The sequence below is a fragment of the Alligator mississippiensis genome, chromosome 1 (assembly GCF_030867095.1).
Source record: "Alligator mississippiensis isolate rAllMis1 chromosome 1, rAllMis1, whole genome shotgun sequence".
Classification (NCBI taxonomy): Eukaryota; Metazoa; Chordata; order Crocodylia; family Alligatoridae; genus Alligator; species Alligator mississippiensis.
The window spans coordinates 345,136,510-345,158,267 of record NC_081824.1 but is presented as its reverse complement, the minus strand read 5'-3'; the positions used below and the strand labels follow the sequence as shown (position 1 = coordinate 345,158,267).

At 40.2% G+C, this 21,758-nt stretch overlaps 1 protein-coding gene across 4 annotated transcripts in view; it reads right to left on the bottom strand.

Annotated features, from left to right (window-relative positions):
• Positions 1-21,758, bottom strand: part of MAP4K4 (mitogen-activated protein kinase kinase kinase kinase 4) — a 216,567-nt gene that overhangs the window by 11,455 nt on the left and 183,354 nt on the right. For 2 of the 4 annotated variants that reach the window (XM_014600377.3, XM_014600380.3), the window contains 11 exons: positions 21,546-21,652; positions 20,559-20,710; positions 18,607-18,704; positions 18,309-18,317; positions 17,431-17,606; positions 16,675-16,795; positions 15,384-15,575; positions 12,644-12,761; positions 12,227-12,397; positions 9,162-9,305; positions 1,691-1,825 (listed from right to left, as the gene is read on the bottom strand). In XM_014600377.3, coding sequence (XP_014455863.1) covers positions 1,691-1,825; positions 9,162-9,305; positions 12,227-12,397; positions 12,644-12,761; positions 15,384-15,575; positions 16,675-16,795; positions 17,431-17,606; positions 18,309-18,317; positions 18,607-18,704; positions 20,559-20,710; positions 21,546-21,652 — 1,423 coding nt within the window. The remainder of the gene's footprint in view (positions 1-1,690; positions 1,826-9,161; positions 9,306-12,226; positions 12,398-12,643; positions 12,762-15,383; positions 15,576-16,674; positions 16,796-17,430; positions 17,607-18,308; positions 18,318-18,606; positions 18,705-20,558; positions 20,711-21,545; positions 21,653-21,758) is intronic. The other 2 variants (XM_006269720.4, XM_014600381.3) reach the window with 1 other exon arrangement.

The following is a 21,758-nucleotide window of genomic DNA, read 5'->3' as shown; positions in this document are numbered from 1 at the left end:
CTGTACAGTTGCCAATGCACAATGGCCTAGTCATGTAAAACAAGTCATGCACGGGCTTCTTCAATTGGACTAGTTATGTCTCTAAAGCTGGGCTTTTGTTTACCTTTGTCTGTCTTGAAAGCATATACAAGATGATGTTCACATACAGAACCCCTACCAGACAGGGGTGATCAGCAGTGTAGTCTGAAATTAGGCAGAAGGTATGGTAGAGTGGCACCTTAGAGACTAACTGGTTCAAAGAAAAATAAGCATTTGTAGGCAGCAACTTCATCAGATGCTATGAATAGTCTGGTATTCTTTTCTTTCTGCCAATCCATTCACAGTATAGGTAACAAGAAATTCCTTTCATGGTTGCTTAAGGTGCTCTCTGGAAGCAGCCTTTATTATAAAAAGAGGAATGTATCATTTAGTAGGGGCACAAACTGCTGGGAGCATTTCCAAGATCCATAAATGCCAAAGTCACTCAAAATCTAGCTCCCTGCTGCATCAAAGAGACAAAACAGACACTGATGATAACTGCTGAAGCGCAGAGCCACACTGTCAGCTTCAGGACTGCACTGTTGTTTAGATCTGCAGATATAACTATCTCCAGAGCTCATCATCATTCTCAAGGAACTAAAATGACTTGTCAAAGAGGCCTCCCTGGTCCTGGAGGAGATCTTCTGTATATTTATTGTTCAAAGTAAAGTTCATTGCCAGGCTGCAGCCAAGTGCAACAAATCACTCTTCATCCAGAAAACAATGCTCTCAGTTTCACATTCTTCATTGCCAGAGTCTCCTTTAAATAGCTGCTAATGTATTGTTAACAGGTCGCTTCATTAGGCTGCCAACATCCTTGGGTATGGTACAGGAGAAGTACACTATAAATTGTTTTCTGGGTCAGCTTTTTGGTTCAGCAATTTCTTACTGAGATATTTATTGACTGCTCCCTACTTGTAGGTGTTTCAAGATTGTGTGTGCATGTGTGCACAGAAAAGTTTGACCACTGTTCAGACTGGGACTCCACACTGACTGCCACAACTTCAAAGAGGCAATGTTAGTTTGAAACTCTGGGCTAGGTGAAATACGGAATTTGCTCTAAAGTACAAGTAAAAACAACCCCCCCCCCCCCCCCCCAATTCAGTGATTCTGCTGCAGCATCAGGAGATCTTGTTTCGAAACTGGAGCAGCAGAGGCAGCACACACGTACTAACGTTGGCTTGCATCTCCCCCTGCAGGAGGGTAGGCTCATAGATATGTATGGCCATGCCAAATGTCAAACCGTCCAGCACATGTTTTAAAGAGTTCTACGACCAATTAAATTTCAGCAATTGAAAAAAACTGCTAAAAACAGTTTGTCTAATGGAAACAAACATCTGCTCACAAGTGCACTTGAGCAAGTGTGTGTGTGTGTGCATTAGGAAACATGATGAGGTAAAGGAAATCAATGAATCATCATTAATTTAAACATATGTTTTTGTTGCACGATGCCCTCCAAATCTAGCATACTGCTGTTTTGCTTTGACAACAGTCAGCCTTCAAGACCTAAATAAAAACTGTAGGCATTTTTCATTCTATCTTAACATATGATTTTGGTATGACTAATGCTAAGAGAAACCGGTTTATATAAACATCAGTGACAAGCTTAGCAGGACTTCTCTGTTAACCTAATTTTATCCAGACAGATTGTCATAATTCTTTTGCTACTTACCAACTTTATAGTGCACACAGCCTTCCAAGTCACCCACAGTTGTCCAACCCTGTTTCTTTTCTACCTCTGGATCATTATGAAGAATTTTATTTCTTAACCAGGACAAGTAGTAAACTCTCAACTTGTTCTTCTTCCCTACAAACACAACAGTTGTTTAAAAAGTGTTTAAGGCCAACCATAGCAAAAATAGGTAAGGATTTTCTGAAACCAAAGTCATCCTAAACATTCACTTTAAGGGTCAATATTAAACAAAGGCATTATCATCCATCAGCAGCAGTATTACTGTAAAGCAGAAGCAACCAAGATATGGCCCACACGGTGGATCAGCTGGCAGAGCTGTCATCCAGCCCACGGGGCTCCCCATGGGTCTGGAAACTTGGCAAAGGGGGAGCAGTGGCAGCATTTATTGCTGCGGCTTCCAGATTGAATCAGCCCTACATACTGGACTGGGGACAAATGATGCAGCTCTCTGCACAGGATTGGTACCATTGGCCTGGGCCCATAGTCCCAAATGAGTGGGGCACCACTGGTCTAGATACCTTGGCATACAATGTGTTTATAATGTGCGCATAAAATATTAAGTAAACAATTTAAAGGGATTTTTCTGGGGCTGTCTGGGTTCTACTTTTAATGACTGGGTTGTACTTCCACAGTGAAAAGCTCTTGTTTGTGCAATACCTTAGATGAGTGTAGGGGAAAAAGTGTATTGTGGCTGAAAATCAATTACACCAGGGTATTCAGCACCCAGGACAGATCTGGCCTGCCAGGCTCCCCACAGTTTAAAAAAAAAATTGGCAGCAGGGGAGCACTGGGAGCATTAACTGCCATTCCCCTTTTGCCAAATTTCTGCAACAAGGAGGAGCCCCGCAGGCCAGACTGTATGGCCCTGCATGCTAGATTAGGCATGCAGGGCTGAGGCAGTGCAGGGCCTGATTCCCATGTGCCAACCCTATGCTACTCATCTGTTCCATGTGGCCAAAGAGTTAAGCAGCACCAATTTCCACAGACATAAGAACATACAGGTAAGTCATTTTTAGGAATGAGTCTGAAAGAAGCAGATTGCAGAAGTCTGAGCATACTTTAAGCATTGTGATTACAGTAACCAGCATGTTTCATTCATCCAAACTGGTTAAGTTTTAGTATTAAATGATTTAATGGGAAAAAGAAAAAACTGTACCACAAAACTGAGCTAAAAACAGTTTCAGCAAGTGATCTCTATTTACAACATCCATAGTATAAAAGGTAACCTACAAATGTTTTAAGCAACTGAGAAAGAGGTGCAGTTACTTCCAGTGAGGGCATCGCATACTGCTAAAACACACTTTCCCAGCTTGCTGAAAGCTGACACTAGCTTTGCTGACAGATTCTCACTTACTTTCCAAATGGTAGAACACTGCATGTTAATAGACTGCAAGAAGAGGCAAAAGATGCTTCTCCATCACAGATCACAAAAAAATAAACTTCAAGACATGCCTGATCTGCCCTTTCCCTTACTCAAACTATTAAGGAACATCTGCATTGCATCCTTATCTGACCCAGCCTTCACACTAGACTGATAAAAGATAGATAAAAAGGAGATGGGAAAAATTAAAATACTGAATCCACTTCTAAATAATTGGATGTGTTACTAGATCTGGGAGAGGGTAAATAAAATGGCAGCTTTGTACTGAAGTTTACCCAGAGTTCATTAATATTGCTGAGTGTGCACAGCCATTTAAACACACAGCTCATAACACTTGGTCTTTGTTTGTGTTTATTTGAGCTAATTTAGCAAAGGGCAGAGGCTTCACTTGGGTTAGAACATAGGCTTTATCCAACTCACAGTGGGGGAAAACTGTTTAGTGGCAGACTTTATAAAGCTTGGTTTAGTAAGCACTGAGAGTGAAATCCTCACTGCTGCTCAAGCCCAAGCAATAGGACAAAGGGCCATACAAGCAAAAAGTAACCTTTCTGAGGATCTTTTTGCAAAGCCTACAGTAGGGATTAGAGCCTCAGCACATAGGAGTGCAAAGACTCTGGGCAGCATCACAGCTTACAGGACAGCCAAGAAAAGCTCCCTAAATAGCAGCCATACTGGAGAGCTCTCCAGTCCTTGGGCCACCCAGGATGCTACGGTGTTTTCAAAGCCATTGTAGGTACTAGACAGGGCACAAGCTCTGTTTTGGAGGCTGAAACAGAAATGTACTAAAGCAAGGAACATTCAGTAGCCTTCTGAAACAAACCAGGCTCATCAGGCTCATTTCACCAGAGTATGGAGTCGTGTTTGCTTTTCCCATAATTTGGCAGTAGTTAAGTAACAAATGGTATCAACAGGGTTCCCCAGCATGTGAACCTCTCTTTCACATCTGACTGTGTGATGCAAACAAGGAAAGTCTCTCTGTCTATATATATATATATATATATATATATATATATATATATAGACAAAGAAAGTTCATCCCCTGCATCCTTGTAGTTGGGTGCTAAAAACAAGAATCACATAGCAAGAAGCTCCTCTGCCTTCCAGTGTGAAGCATCCAAACATAAAAAGGGCAGGACTGGTTACACACAGAAACATGGCCATGCCCAACTTTAAACAAAGTTTCTCTTAAATTGTAGTCACAGATGGATATAGTAAGTGGTGAAGTGATGTATTCCCTTCAAAACAAAACAAAAACAAAGAAGCACCCAAGATGGAAGAGTGGGGGAAGGGGAGGAGAAAACAAAAAGGCAAGGACCTACATAAGCAACTTAGAAAGAGTCTTTAGAATTTATAGTTAGATTTAAATATGTCTGCCCACTACCTTAAAAAAAAAAAAATCTATTCCAGCCTTGGAATAAGCTTATTATTTAGATACCATGGGTGTTTCCAGATGAGTGCACATGTACAATCTCTGGCACCATGGCACTGCACCCACTGTGTGTGCAGGCAGTCGCTGTGTTGCTAATTTGCAGCACTCCTGGGGGGGGTTTTGACACTGGGAGATCCCTGTGATCACACCTGAAAAAGTGGGGCAGTGCACATAGCAGGAGCATGAGCCACCCGAAATCAGAGCCAGGACAGCTGAAGCCACACTCATTAGCAATCAGGCTCTACATGCCAGTACCCCAGATAAGGGATCCCTAAATGCTGGCTCCAGCTTCCCCTACCTCACCCACAGCAACTTGGTGTGCACTAGGATGTGCTGCACTGGCGTTCTCCAGTGACAAGTAGCAGTGGCACAACTACGTGCCATTGCTATTTGTCCCCGGGGAAATGCATGTGCATACTTGTCTCAATGCACCCCATGATTTCTATGATAACCACCAGTTAAAGCACAAAGGCTGAGTCAAGGTCCTAGACCTTCTGCAGCTTTGTTACAGACCCACAAAAGAGTTTCTTATTTTTTTCAGGGAAAAAGTTAAATAGTTTTACTTTGTAAACCTCATCTAACTTCCATGGGTGCTATGAAAATGCAATGATGTTTGCAAAATCCCTAGGGATCCACAGATTAAATCTGCTCCCTTAGGATGATTTACTTTTGTCACTGTGAAGTCCTTGCTCTGTTGTCAGATATTGCTATGATGTCTGTTTCTGCAGTACCTGAAACACCCAACACTATTTTTGCCTCATAACAGACTGAATTAAGGCTACACCATTTACTTTGACTTGTTGCTCCCTTGCATTAGTGCCTTGGAATAAAAAGTTTGCCTTACCTAGAGGCAATTTTTATAAACATTCCACTTTAGGATTCTAAAGAATAAAAGATAGTCTGCTACAGAAATTTTAGGTTACAATTTCCTCAAGATTCTGATACGAAGAAATCCCTTTGTACATGGAGAAGATGCCTAACCATGTGCATTGAATGTCCTGAAAAGACTGTCTGAACTTATTGTAAGACAAGGAAGCAAGCGTAGAACTTAGGTTATATACCAAATTTACTTGAATACAAGACGAGGTTCTTCCCCCATCTGGCATGGGAGAAAAACCTCTCATCTTATAATTGTATACAAGGAAATCTCCCTAAATAGATTGTCTATCATCAAACTGCTGTCAATAGCTGCAGGTGCTCAGTAATGGAAACTAACTATGAAGTTAATTAAATGCAGTCAATGCTGAACAATGCCTATTACATTTTAATAAAAAAAAAGTTTATTTCTGTATCTGTATCTAGAGAAAGAGTTATATATATATATATATATATATATAAAAAATACACACACACGCACACCCTCTATCGTAAGCTCTCCATCACACATCTTAAATCTGCATTAAGAAACCCACGCTCCCCATTACAATAAACGCACCCAATCCCCTGCACACCCTCCCTCCACCACACAACCCACATAGAGCAAACACGCCAATAGAAACCTACATCAAGAATAGCACAGTTCCCCTCACCGCTAACCATTTCCAAAGTCATGGTGAGCCACTACACTGCATATGGTTTTGACTTCCTCTTAACTCCCACAGCTGAACCATGCCTTTCTTTCCCATTTCTAATTGTTCCTGTTTCTTCGTCAGCCATAAATGCCTAGCAAACATCACCAAAGGGGTCCTAAACAATTCACCCAGAATCCCTGTCACTCCCTCTCTCAGACTGTTGCATAAGATTAGTGTGACCCCCGCCACCATGAAGTGAAGCTAGACCAGATTGCCCTGCACCTCACTGCATATAATTATTTGGAGCATCCCAGGATTTGTGACAAGAACAATTGGTTATAGTCATGAGTTAGGGCTAATTAGCACATGGATCCTTTTAGGTGGGGGGGAGTGGGGTATCTGGAGCACACACAAATACTGAGCAGTGTTGAGCTATGGGTTTCAAATGCTGTTAACAACGATGGGGCCCAGGCCAGTTAACTATGTGGTATCCAAAGCCTTTGGCTTTGGATTAATATCATACATAATTTGTACTACATGTAAGTAGGTGCCAAAAGTACTCAAAAGTGTTTATGGAGTACCTGTGCTAAAACTTGTAGCAGTTTTAAAAAATGTAACATACATCAATTCTGGATGAAGTCTATAGATACTATAGGCAAACTGCTACAGCCATGTTTATTTTCAAGGCCACTGTTCTGAAATTTGCCCCTCACTTCCACGTGCTTGGGAAGACCAGGTGTCAAACAGTAAGGAGAAGGGGAAGGAGCTGGCAGGGGAAAAAGCTGGGAGAAGCAGAGCAAAGGGGAGACCTGACACCCCAGATTTATTTTTCCCTGCTGTAGCAGTGGGAAGGGGAAAAATTCAAGGCAAATCTCCAATAATTCTACACCTGGAAAATTATAATAAATCTATACGTTTTCCATATACAGAATCTAATTACAAGGTGGGGGGGTCATCTTATAAATCAGGGTCATCTTCTATTTGAGTAAATATGGTAAATGTAAGATGCCAAACGTGCTTTTAAACAAACTCCAAAGCTCAGGGAGACCATTACATGACTGAATGGATTAAGTCATGTGTTTGGGGAAGTTTGGTTAAATCTTAACTTTCCTATTTACTTATAGAATAGAAAGAAAGAAAAAGCTCAGCCTCTAAATGGAACTGGTGGGGTAGAAGGTAAAGCATAAGAAGAAGGATCCTTTAGTATAAACAGAAGTGTTGCCCACCTAAAATCCCATCATGAGCCTGCCTTTCAGTGGCTATAAGCTCCCCCTTCCTCATGCACACTAGCATCCTCCCATAAAACCCAGGATATCAGGCAGTTCTTACAGCATAAAACAGCTAAGCATCAGACAGTTTCTTATGGGTTAATGTAGCGTGTCTCAATAGAGGAAGCAATATTCTTGAAGGAAAGAAAGAAACCGGATGTGTTGGGTTGTTTGGACCGTGACTGACGCAACTATAAATAAAGCTAGAAGAATTTCACGCTAGTTTTAACCGCAGGCTCTCATCATCCACGTGAGATACATTGCAAACTAGTGGACATTACAGATGCTAAGTGATATGATATTTTTGTTTGAGTTTTGTTATTCTGTTATTTGTGTTAAATGATTCACCAGTGTAACTTAGAGTTTCCAGAGTGCATTGCTGATGTCTAACCTAAAAACACTTTATGTTTGAGGGATATTTTTTTTTTTTTTTTAAGTCCCAGATTTTTTTTTGTTTGCTTGTTTAAAACACACTCCAGGCTTAAACTAAATGAAATTTAAATAAAATTCATGAAAATATTACAATGAAAATATTACAAGTTTTTAAAAAATGGAAACATAGTCCCGCACTTGACTATACTGGCATGAATATGGTACTTTGGGTAACAAGTACACACACACACAAAAGTTTACACAACTTGTCTGGGTGCATGTACCATTAGATCCAGCAGATAGAATCACAACAGTTCCAATGGGTATTGCAGACCCTATTGAGTGAACATATAATTGAGATTCTCCTTTTGCTCAAATTGTAGAAGCATAACACATCCAGAGCAGGAGGATCAGAGTTGTATCCTTACTTCTCCCAGTGGCTAAAAAATACAGCCCAGTGACCACTGTGGGAAACCCTGGATCAGCCATGTTCTCTTACTATACCCTAAATAGCTAGCACAGCAAAAGGTCAAGTTGCTAGTACAGGTCTGAGACAGCACCTCCAATGCACCAAATCAATGAAGCAGCCCCTTTCAAATATCTCTTTGGAGACAAGCAGCCTGGATCTCCCACCTGTAGCAATATACCCTTTTTTTTTTTTTTTTAATTAACCTACATTAGAAGCAGGAACTCTCTCTCTCTCCCCCTCAAAAAAAGTTAAAAATAAAAATAGAAGAACAAACAAGAACACCCCCCCCCCCCAACTGTTAGACAAATGGCAAGGACACTTCCAGATACTGCATTTACCTACTCCATCATATTTGTAATTTAACTGCGAACAATTGGGCATCCCTTTCTCCTCACCTTTGGTGCCACTTTCTATCTTTACTTTGAAATATATTTTCTGTTCTACTGCTCTTGGCACAAATGACAACATATGTAGTAGAATCAAAGAATCATAGAAGTTAGGGCTGGTAAGGACCTCAAAAGGTCATCTAGTCCAATCCTCAGCTCAAGATGCTTCATTCTTCCTTAAGCCATTTCAGTCAAGTATTTGTAAAACCTGCTCTTAAAACTTTCAAGGATAAAAAATCTACAACCTCTTTAGGTAGCCTTTTTCAGTGATTACTTTTAACCAAAGTAAATCATGTTTTACTTATAGTTAAACCCAGAATTCTTTTAACTATGAGAGAGAAAGAAAATGTCATTATTACAACAGCATTAAACTTGGTTACTTTACCCATGCTTTCCCAAACAACAAAAACAAGTAAGACAATGTTTCCTCATTTTATCCTTCAAAAATCTTTATGCTGCAGCACTCATATCCCTCAAAGCATACAACTGGGGAGTTTTTTCACCAAAAATGGAGTACTGCAGAAATGAAGATGCAACATGGCACACAGGATGTGGGAACTGACTTCAATGGTGCAGACAAGCACTTTCCCACACCACGGGCAGCATGAAAACAATTTATTGAGAAGAGCTTTACCAGATATCGTCACCAAGACATTCAGCCCTTCTAGTACATCCATCTGCTGGAATCGTCTTCGATTGATTAGTGGATAAACTTTCCCTTGACCACTTCGGTCTAGCAGCATCAGACCACTCTCAGTACCCACTAACAAATTAACTCCTAGGTTAAAAAAAACAAACAAAACATGAAGTGCCAAATTAGAAGCAAGCTTTCTAGTTACGATGATGAACTGAAAACATACCTTTTCAGAATAATTAATCTTTTTTAGGCTTACAAAAACACCATTGATTCCACCTGCCCACTGCATAGAGAACTGGAATGCTAGAAGTCCTCCCACTCACTGTCATAGATGGGTGCAGCTATATATTTGGCTCCCACTATGTTAATTAGAGACCAGTATGCAAGATGAAGCTTTCTGGAGCAGGGTTTAACCTCCTTTCCAGCAGCTGGGTCTGGCTGTTATGCAGAATTTACTAGAAAGAGAATCAATTTTCCCATTTTCTTTTGAGACTTTTCTAAAGCATTAAAAAAAAAAAAAAAGAATTATTTCTCTTCTATTAAGTTCTATATATAAAAGGTTTCAGCTATAACACTATAATTCAATTTCGTAGGACTTCAGAAGAATTTCTACAGAACCTTATTTAATTTTTATGCTAGTCTGTTGATTTAATCCCTGTCTAGTTTTATTGGAACAGGTGTTTTCAATGGTGTACTGTCCTCAACCTCCAGTTCTCCCTCCTCCCACTCACCATGTGGATAGCAGGAGTCTGGTAAATGATTCAGTTCACGCCAGCCATAAGAAACAGTTTTTACTATGTACTGTCTGAAGACGTTAAACAGGTAGTTGAAATATAGCACAAGGGGAGAAGAACCAAACCAAGTTTGTGACTCGCTTTATTAGACTTTCAAGTTACATTAAACTTATTATTCTTAACTGAAATAAAAAAGGTTCAAATAAAGGAACCCCCACAGCAATATAATGAAGACTACCGAGAGTGGGAAGCCCTTGCTATTACCCAAGTTAATCTCTGGTGCAATTATACAGATATCAGAGGAATTATATCACCAAATTATTTTTTTGTGCATCTTAATCTAAATACTATTAATAAAGTAGATCAGCTTTAGCTACACAGAGGACACTGACAAGCTACATCTATGGCAATATTGAAATAAAGGGATAATTAGCTGAATGCAGGGCAAATTTGCAAACAAATCTACCTCAACTAATATCTACCCAAAACATATCAGGGCAACATTTTAGGATGATCTTGAAGCCTTACGCCAAAACTCATGTTGTTCTTCTGGATTTCTGTCTATCAATATTCAGTTACATTCTCTATATTATCTAATGTCCTAACCATAGCGCAGCTATACCATAGGTGTAGCAATATCAAACTAGCAGGGAAAGTATTGAATGCATGTTCTTGTAATTAGAAATATAGGATGAAATGAAGAAAACCCTAATTCATCTGTGATTTTGGTGGGATTTACACTTTTGTTAACATAGATTGTGTGCAACAAGCCCACAAAAACCCAAACACATTTACAGTCAGTCATTCTCCTCCTTTTATATGTCACAAGCTTAGAATCCTTCTCCATGTCTTTTTCTTAGTTTTACTCATTGCAGAGACCCACAAAGGTGACTCTTCTTCCCCCTGCAGCTTGGTAGTTTTAACAAACAAATGTACAAACTCTTAAAAGCGCTTAAGAGTGATACTCTTATGTATTTAGCGACTGAACTTGTACTTCTTGGATTAAATATTATTAGCATTTGACCACCTCTGCACGTTTCCAATAGAATCTTCCAAAGTGAATGCTAGTTCATTCCAAATAGGAAAGAATAAATTAAGACTCTTTTATGGGAGACATCCCTGCAAGAGGGACACAGGTTCAATGCAGGGATAAATAGATACAAGTCCACTGAGAGTAAAGTATGCTCTTTATGCTCCAGAATGAATTTGACCCTAAATGTTAAACACAAAAGTTTAGTTACAACTGTAAAGCATGGACAAGATTTGCTCCCACACTTAAAATCAACATAACAGATGAGCAGATAACTTGAATGATGGGCTAGGCTCTACCGGAAAAGAAACTTGGCCTGACAAGGGGAATCTGAAAGCAAGTAGATGCCATGTTAGGGGCACATCAGGGTAGGCAGGCTCTGCCCTAGTCCTTCACTGCCGTAAGACACAGAGCGGTTGAGGCTAATGTAAAACTAGCCCATAGGAACATGGAGCTGTGACCACAAATGGCACACTGACAGGTCTTCTGCACCTCACTGCACTGAGGAAAACTGGGATGCACAAGAAAATCTGCCTGCAGGTCTACACTGGTGAAGTGGTGCATTTACTTTTGGAACTCCTCCCCAAGTGACTTCAAGATGCTATGTAAACCAAGAGAAGATGATAAACAGAATACATAATAACTGAGCCCTTTGATATGTTAGACAGAACTCTGAGAGGCAATATTAGACACATATAATGTCTTGCTTGAAACTTTATTAATTTAATCAGGCACATCCTGACACAAAATGAACAGGGCAAAGACTACCATCAAAACACAAACGTTGCAGCTGAAAATGCTGAAAAGAGAATCCCCTTCAGCTAACAATTTTTAACAATACAATTAGGAGAAGAAAACTGAACAGGGAGAACTTAAACACAGAACAAATGTACTCTAAGGAACAACACCAAAGACGACCCAAATTGTGAGAACATCAAACTGAGCCTTGATTTGCATGTAGCTATATTGAAATACCTGACACATCCTTGTTTCCATTTCCTTAAATTTATTCAGAACATTCTTAAGCCCATTTTATGGCATTAAGCTAATAATGGTACACCCCAAACTGCAAAACTGTTGTTTTCATGTACACCAAGAGTAGCAAGACAACTACCAGTCATTCCCTGTTGCCCTGTTCTACAGCCGATATAAAAGCTGGTTAATTTCTGCATGCAGGTCCTCTTCTCACTTATGCATTTAAGTGTTAATAAAAAATAAAAAAATAAAAAAAATCAGTTATAGTCAATGATATCAAGACAAAAAAAAGGAATGAAGGAAGGGACAGAGGTGTACATTACCCCATAAGGCAGCACACAAGATCTCAGAATTGAATCTCTTCTTGTACTTGCGAATCTCTGGGGTGTCACTCTGTGGTCGTGTATTGGTGGGGTTCACGTTGACAACTGACCCTTTCCTGGTGGGATCTTGCCTTATTGCTTCTGACCTCATTGCTTCACTAGAAAACCCCACTGAAAAGAATTACATATAATGTTACCTCCCAGGTGCCAAATATTTACTCTGTATATTAAACAACCCAGATCTGTAACTGATAAGAAGTCTCTCCTCTCTATAAGAAATGTAAATGGAAAAAGGAAATAAACTATACAATCCATCTCAAATCAAGTAACAAGCATAGCAGGGACACTCATACACACTTTAATGAGCCACTTCAGTCATTCTACTTCTTGTAAGTTGTCTTTTTGCATTTTACTTACCCACAGAAGTCACAGTTGTCCCACTAGATGGAGAAATCTGTAGTAATCTGGGGTCTATAAAAGGTGTAAAGGAGGAGGAAGATTTGTGTTTCTGGAGCGTGTTACTAGCGGACTGAGTCTGCAATGTAAATTTTCAATTTGTTAATATAAATGACAATAAAAATCAATGATTATAACAAACATTTTACAGTCACTGTGCAGCAGCACCATTTCTCCTTCCAAAAGCCCTTATTCCCCCAACCTTCATACTTCCTATAAATGCACTCTGCAGGTACCACGTCTTAATATATTTATATTTTACATATTACCTGAAAAACGTAGTTAGTATATCTTCATCCCTATACAGCTCAAATTCTGAAGGATAAGTTTTAGGAATGGTGATTAACGCAGGCAAATAAGGAGATTTCTGTCTCTTCCTCTCTTTTTTTCCCCCATCAGCTGAGCTATACATATAAGTACCCTAAGAACTAGAAACTAGTACTACTACATTCCATATTTTAAGTTTTCTATCTGTCTGTCACCTACTCATTATACACTATTTTTGTTTGGTATGCATCTCCTAAACTGAACTGGTTTAATGAGTCATGGAATTTGATCTCTTGGGGTTCAAGCAACAAAAGCTGAATAATCTGGGATCAGGCATCCACTTCTCTGATTGATTACATGTCAATGTCCGGTCCTGTGTGTCAATTCTCGGGGGGGGTTGGGGTTTGTTTGTTTTTTTTTAAACCTGAGCCTCTTGCCAGAAAGCTGCAGCAGGTTCTTCCACCATTACTTCATAAAGCAAATATTAAACCTGTATCAAACAAGGGGCTCATTAGTGTAAGAGGTGTAGTAAACACTGATATGAAGTTATGAACATGTAGTTGACTTTAAAAAAAATGCTGGTGTTTTATTTAGTTCTATAGACTAAACATGAAAACCACAAAGAAAGGAAAAAGACGACTGAAACAATGAACTGTTAAAAAGTGCAAATGGAATGACTCTTACAAACTCCTTGCCAGTTTAGTGAGCTAGGTATTACAGTGAAAACACTGCACATTAAAGCAGAACGGGACAAGTTAAAAAAAAAAAAGGAAATGTGAGGGGCACGTGTACACATGTGCATGCATGCGCACACACAGCATAAACTGCTGTGATTGAAGGAAATTAATCTCTGGTCAGTTTCTTTTTTGCCTCTACAAATATGATCCCTGTCAAACAGTCTTTCACCTCTGCCCTTCTACTTTCTGTATCAATTGTTTCACTACTTTTCTGCAAAAGTTAAAGTATTTTCAACAACATTACTAATAACGCCACCACCACCAGCAAAAGCAGCTATTATAATTTCAATATCAATGCTCTTTGAGCCAAGTTGAATGAACTCTGGTTACTTGTTGCTTAGAACAGAGATGAATGAGCATGCCTTTGAAACAATGCGTTTAGATCTACATAGCCTACATGGATGTACTTGAAAGATCAAGGACTACTGAAGTGTATCTAAAAATTACACAAGCATTCTGTTCGCTGAAATTCTGCGTGGAGGGGGCAGAGGGAAGGAAGGGGGAATGAATATTTGCTCTCCCATCATTTAATACATTCCACAAACTTTCTTAATCCCATCTTGAAATGTACACATTAAGTTTCTATATTAAGTACACAGAAACCTGAGATTTGATGCCAAAGCACTGTCATGTTTACATTAAATTTCACTTGCATTTAGAAAAAAGATAGTAGGTCGCTACATCTTTACAGAGTCTGGCTAAGACCACATCGTACTTGTTTGCAAGTATGAATTAGTTCTCCCTAAATGCCAGGCCAGATACTTCAATCTGAAAACTAGGTAAGGTTCTCTCCTTCTCACCTATTGCCACTAATGACCATGTAGGAAAATTTACACATGCATATCTAAATAACCTTTAAAAAACTACATGGTTACAAGGGATCAGCCATCTCACTGGGATCCTGTGAAAAACTGTTCACGTACAAGAAAGCAGCTCGCCCCCTTTTAGCTCTGGAGAGCCAATAGAGATTAAAAGATGTGAACATTAGCAGCAGGGCAATTTGCAGACAGGACTCCAAAGAGTCACACAACATGTGAGGAATAAGCCAACGTCATTTGTATATTGTCATTTTTCAGACCTGAACTACACTTTAAAACCAAAAGAGCTCCTATAGGTCATTCCAAACCACCAACACCCTGGACACTAGAAATTTCCTGAAGAGCATCTGAAATAGTCACTAAGCCCAGGTGGCAATTCTGAAAAGTAAAGTCCCTCTGTAAAGCTAGAAAACAGCTTCTTTGTCCAGTGCTGCAAGTTTCTACAAGCAAGTCCCCTAGTTATCTACTTAACTTTTAAGATTAAATCAAGCCAAAATTACCAGGTTTTATTTTGTTTTTTGAAAAAGCAGATTCTTTAAAATTAGCCTGCTCCCAAAATATAACAAAATAAAAAAAAGTTAAATAAGTTAAATAAAACACTGATCTGACAAATATAGTAAATCAGGTTTAGTTTAAACAAAAGCCATGCAATTAATGACTTGCTACAGAAAGCAAAAATAGTAAACTGGCAAGGTTGGAGTAAATCTGATCTAGCGTTAAGAATTTCTCATACAGAACTGAAATGTGTTATTTTGGAGGGGTGGGAAAGGTGACAGAAAAGAGCAAGGGGAAAGACTGGCTGGAGTTCCTTTGCAAACTAGCTATTAGGTAACACTGGTATAACCCTAAGAAAGCAGCCAGCTGTGGTGCAAGACATACCTCATTAGTAGTTAGCTTGTCCTGGGGTGTCTGTGGGGACATGGTGGGTGTCGGCTGGCTGGAGGATGGGGAGGAGGAAGTGGAGGAAGTGGAGGAGGAATGGCTTTGCTGTAAGAGATCTGGCAAGAGGTGAATGCGACCGGCAAAGCCATTGCTCTCATGATGGCTGGCACGCTTTGTGTCAACTGTATTCTGTAGAAAAAACAGGCACACTTGTCTTGCTCAAGTGCTGCTTAAAGGCCTAAATCCCTAACAACGTAATCTATTCTTCCTTCTCTTGTTTTTTGTTTGGTTTTTTTTTAATGAATCGATACATCATGCTTTGATGCCTGGGTAAGGTCTGCAGAGCTACAAGAACTCAGCAAGCACTGCTTCGGGCCAGCAGAATTTGGCCTCTCACTTTTTATGATACCCTGGCAAGGCCAGTTCCGTTGCCAGAAGGTAACTGTGCTGTTAAATCTTCTCCTAGAGCATGGGCAAGATTTCTGGCTTTTTTTTCCCCTATCATTTTATTTAATTCTAGTTTGAATCATGTTCAGTTGAGAACCTTAAGTATCTAGTGAATGCCCTCAGCTAGCTATTTAAAACAATAAGAATGAAATCTTAATTAGCAAACCATAGGGCTCAATTAAGAAACTGACACTCATTTGTAAAATCCATGAATGTGATTACGGAGGAAGTCCTAGGAGCGAACATATTCATTACAGAGGAGCTTGTTTAATATACAGGGAAGCATCATCCTCACAGTACAAATAACTTAATAAATAGAAGAAAGCAAACCCACCTAGATCTGTGCATATGCATTGCCTTATGACCTGTGGCTATCCCTTTCCATCCCCCATTATCAATCATTTTCTACCTTGCTTTTTGCTGCTGTTTTTTTTTTTTCAAAGAGTATCTTCTCAAGTGAAGGATTAAAAATTGAAGACCTGAACACTCTTTCTGCCTCCATTCCCCCCGCCCCTTTATTTCCAAAACTAAAGTCTCCTGCTCTGAATGCTTACTTCATACACCTGCAGCTTTTCTATCAGCTTTTCTGACACAGACTTTGAAGTACTCAGTATGGTGCTGTAATAAGTGTAATTGCAGAACATGCAAAATAGTCGCAACAAGGGGTGGAGGATGCTCTTTTTTCTGCATGCATCCACAATATCTGCTCATCCAAAATAAGCTACCTGTGTCTGGATAACACAAACAACAAATAAAATGTGGAAACAGAGTGGGTGAATGAGCAGGCGGGTTAATGATCACAGAAGTGGTGCAAAATTGCACAGGGAAGGAAAGACAATACCTGTCGAACGATCAAAGTACCCTCCTTGGAAGGAGTCATGGCAGGTTCACTCTCCACGTCATCATGAACAATCATGGTTTTCACTGACTCTGTTTCACCATTGCTCAAGTTTAGAGTTGACCTATTTATCAAGCAACAGATAATCTGGATGAGATAACGCCACAGCAGTTCAGTTTAAAATCCAAGTCACCGTGTATCTGTATCCAATTCACGTCATACTTCACTTCAGTTGTGTCCAAAGTAAAATATTTACTGAACTATCAAGGAAGACGACAAGAAGTAACAGAATTGCTAAAAGAAGCTCTCCCTGTTTTACAGAAAATGCAAGGGAGGGAGGGAGATGACACAACACTCTAGTTTGATCTTTAGAAACACAAGAAAAATGGCATTCACATATAAAAATAGCTTTGCTTAAAGAGCTTAAGGGGAAGAGCCAAAGTCCCATTTTCAGTAATGACTTTAGCTCTTACTGACATTCAGTAAGGATTTTCGTGACTTAGCACTTCAGTGACCTCTGAAAACGAGACCCGTAGACTTGAAAATATTGTCCAATACATTTTAGAAATGTGAACACAAAGAGAGTGCTAATGATGGATTCTAGAACACTGTGTTGATACAAGCAGAATTAAACACATCACTCAAACAACCAAACTCCACTCCTCCTCCGCCTCCCTGCCCCTCTCCCCACCAACCTCAGAGGGAGGGGGCACACGCACACACAAAAAAAAAAAAACAACATGGCACAAAACAACTAACACTGCTCTGGCATCCTCTGGCCCAGAAGTAGATTCATCTGCTCCCTCCTGTTCCATGTCATCATCTTCCTCATCTGTCGTCCCAGACTCCTCACTGGATGATGAGTAGTCTGTTACCTTATGCGGGGGTCGCACATCTTCAACTGCTCGCAGTTCCTTTGCCAATGCAGTTAAATCCTAACCAGAGAGCAATGAAGACATGAAAGGCACAGGTTAGAGGGCAGATTAGAACGGGGAAGCATCAGCTTGACAGGCGCAGAGTTGTAAGACCTAGATTGTTTGGACTTAAGTTCTGCTGCCAGGCTTCTGTCATTCTCTGAAACATGTCACTTTACTCTTTACTTTATAAGTTCATTGGCAGGTTAAACGCCAAGGCATTTGGATTAGGAAGATGGGCACATCAGATATCTGTATCACTGTGAATTGCATTTTGAATCCAAATGCCTTGACTCTTGACTCCTTGGCTGCTCTCTTCAGTTCACACAAGGAATGTCAATTTGCAAACCAGGCACTAAACAGGTTCTTCAGTGTGACGGTTCCTTTTTTCATCCAGTTTTCTGCAATTTGACAGGATATGGTACATAAAACATTTGGGCAGCAGAGTTGCAAAACACCTTGAACTAAATGAGTTGTCTTGTCTTGTATAAATTATACAACATATTTTATAGTTTATAAACTCTTGGCAGGGGAATTATCAGGCTCAAGGGCAGTTCTAATTGGGGCATTTGAATGTATTGCAACATAAAGCAGAATAAATCAGATATTTTTAAAGACAGAATGAAACATTGTGATCATTTACTTTGACCTCACAGGGTTAAACAATGACCAGGTACTATAGAAAATTTCCAGGATATCTGAATGCAATGATTAAGTACTTACCACTTCTCCCTAGTACAGCAATGGTCAAGCAGGTCAAATGATTCATCATTAATCCAGAATGCACAGGATTGAGAGCATGGTTGGAGAGAAGGAAGATAAGATAATAAAATAAGTACAAAAGGCAAAAGGGAAAAAAAATAATATACGTAACCACCAAGCTGAAACACAAATTCACTACCAATCCAGTTATCGTTAAACCAGGGTCACAGTATGTCGTTAACAGCCTTTGCCTGCTAACGTCAAATGAAAAATCTGGAAATGCTACCAAGATAAATAATAGAAGGTAGGCTTAACTTACAGCAGGCTTGGGGGGTCTGAAGACTTCCTTCTTCTCTTCTGTTTTTTTGGCTGCATTCTCATGACGCTGAGATGGAGAGCCTTCAGATTTGGATGACGCTGCATATCAAGACAAAAAAAGCAAGAATAAAGAGCAGTAAGGTCTGTGGCAAAAAGAGGCCAAAGGCTTTGAAACACTGGGGATCTAAGCCACTGATAGCCATCCACTAATTAACATGGACCAGTACATGCCTCTAGTGCAGGCTACTTTATTTGTGATCAGTGCTGATGCAGCTCAGCAAAAGAGTCAAACCAGGATAAGCAGTATGAATGCAAACAACCACTTTGTCCATCTATGCTAGTGGCAGGATCTGCAAGTGGAGTTAACTGTTACAGCTCCACAGAAGGAGGTGGAGTTATGACAATTTACACCAACTGAGGATTTAGCCCTAGCAGCTTGCACCTCTTGAGCTACCCATTGGTTTGCATGGGTAGCTGTAAACCAGGGCAAGCACACACTGAATCCAGTCTGGAATCCAAGCCCATAATCTCATTGCCAGCTCAGCTCAGTAGTTTATATGGGTTAACAGCAGTGGAGCATTGCAGGGTTAAAGCTATTTCACTATGAGATGTATTTCCACTCTAATCCCCCTACAAAATGCTTTACACATTACAGTTGTATAAGCTGTAACACAGGGAACAGAAACTCTTCCAAGCTGTGGGCCAGAACAACCTAGCTCTGATGTGGGTCAGGGCTCAGTGACTGAAGGCTTTACCCACACCCATGCCTGGCCAGGCAGCTGTGCCAGTACCACAACTGATGGGAGGGGAGAGGTTGAGAGAAGTGAAGAGGCATGGGCACAGCTCCAAATCACTCAGCCTCAGTGAAGCTCCTCACTGCCCAGCCCCAGCATAGGTAAAGACCTTGCCGCCGGAATGTCACCAAAGCCCTCCAGGGTCATGGGTCAAATGTTGCCAACACCTAACTCCAAAATTAAGCAGCAGCAGAAGCATCCTGAGCAACTGAAATCTATCGTAAAGTTGATTTTTCTTTTATTTTATGGCATGAGTAGAGAGGATCATGGTAACTACAGGAAACCCTCACTATTCACAGGCTCAGTGTTCGCAGTTTCAAATGTTCGCGAATGCCAAACCCGCATCTTAACTACACTTACAGGAACTTGTCGGGAGCTCCACACTTGCCACTGCTGGGCTCCTGCTGCTGACAGGCTCCCCCAGCCACCAGCACAGCCATGCCCCCACCCCAGCTACCAGGGGCACTGCATTCATGATGTTCATGAATGCAGTGCCGTATTCATGGATTTCGCCATTCATGGGGATCTGAAGAACGTATCCCCCACGAATGGCAAGGGTTGCCTGTACTATTGCAAAGTATCATTTTGTGGATTCATCATTCTCTATTAAAAAAATAAAAACCTCACACACTAGAGAGAATTTTACCTTGCTTTCCACCCCATGCCCAACCCAGCAGTAAGTTGCCATGCTTGCATTTGACTCAAGGAGATGTGCAGAAGTAGGAGAATAACTAAAAAGTCAACAAATCTAGATCTGAAAGAGAAGTCTGTCTTCATGCCCACCTAAGGCACCAGGATACAATGGTGGCCAACATGCTCACACAAAGTTAGAAAAAAGCTAACAAATCATAGGCAAAAAAGTAATGGACAATTAGTCAAATATTTTAATACTGTCAAATACAACTGTAACTGAATATGAACCTTAATGAGACTGCCCCCCTCCCTGCCCCTCCATGAGTTATTAAAAGGGAAGCAACTGGCAAAGAATCAGAACTTGCTGATCTTTGATCACTTATATTTAAAATTCCTTTCAAATTAATATTTATTGTTCTTTATTATTATGAACTGCCACTCAATCCAAATGTAGGTATATATTAAGTCTGGATAGATCAGGGGTTGTGGGGGAGGAAGAAAATAAATAAATAAAATGCAGCCTTACATCTCATTCGGAACCGTTCACCAGAGCCACTCTGCGATCCCGGATGGGAACCTGGCTGAGAGCCAGAGTTGCTTGAACCTGAAGAGCTGCCACTGCCTGGTCTTGGTACAAGCTTCTCAACCCTTTCCCATAGCAGACGAGGCTCTATATTGCTGTTTGGGGTGGGGAGTGAAGGGAAAGGGAAAGGGGCAGGCAGAGGAAAAGAATTTTCTTACCAACTTTAATTTCCGATTTTCCATTTCAACCTTAAAATCAAGTGCTGTTACTTACCAGAATTTTGTTAACAATTGATCAGAAAGAGTTTAAATCTTTGCATTTAGGGTTTTAATAACAATTCACAACACGAATAGCACCTGTACTGGCTGTCTTCACACCACAGGAGCTAATCATGATCATCATTATTATCAGAAAAATATCAACAATGCTTAGCTCTTTTGCTAGGTAGCTAGCGGATTACCCAACACACTGACATCAGAGAGCTGTAAAATGATCATGACCCAAGCAAACACCTATAACTCCACATATTGCAACCCCAGCACAATCATATTGATAAACATCCTCAATTGTGAGGGATTGCCAATGATGATGATGAATGCTAGTGCAATGCAAAGGATTCGAATCATAGCAGGGAGCATGCCATTTGACAATAAACGCTTGTATGAATTCCCCCCCTCCACCCCTTTTTTCCTGCTTTCTTTTTCTTTTTTAAACAATTTTTTTAAAATCTTTTGAAATTGCTGTGGGGATTACTTAAATAGCTGCTTCAAAGACTGAAAGGGAAAAAATAAATTCAGTTGGGGTTTACTGAAATACTTGGTGCCAAGGAATCTCAATATTAACTGGCACAAAAAAAACCCATACACTTTCTTCCTTCCCTCACATCCAGCAGATAATACCAGTGGCTTTCTGCCTGCAAAGGAAAGTGTGGCTTCTGATTGTTGTTTCTCTATGACATAGGAGAGGTGGAGAGATCCTGAACTTACGAACCTTGTGGAATTCCTTTGACCTGCTTGGTTATTTTGCTGACCACTGCCCTGCAGTGGAGAATCTCGACGGGACAGGACAGGAGACCTAGATGTTGTTCTTACAGGTACCTTAGTGGAGGAAAAAAAATCATTAATTACAGGAAGAGGAGAAGGGAAGGGCAACTATTAAGCCTCTCCTGGTAGAGGACAAGTTGTAAGATTTGAAAATTGCTAT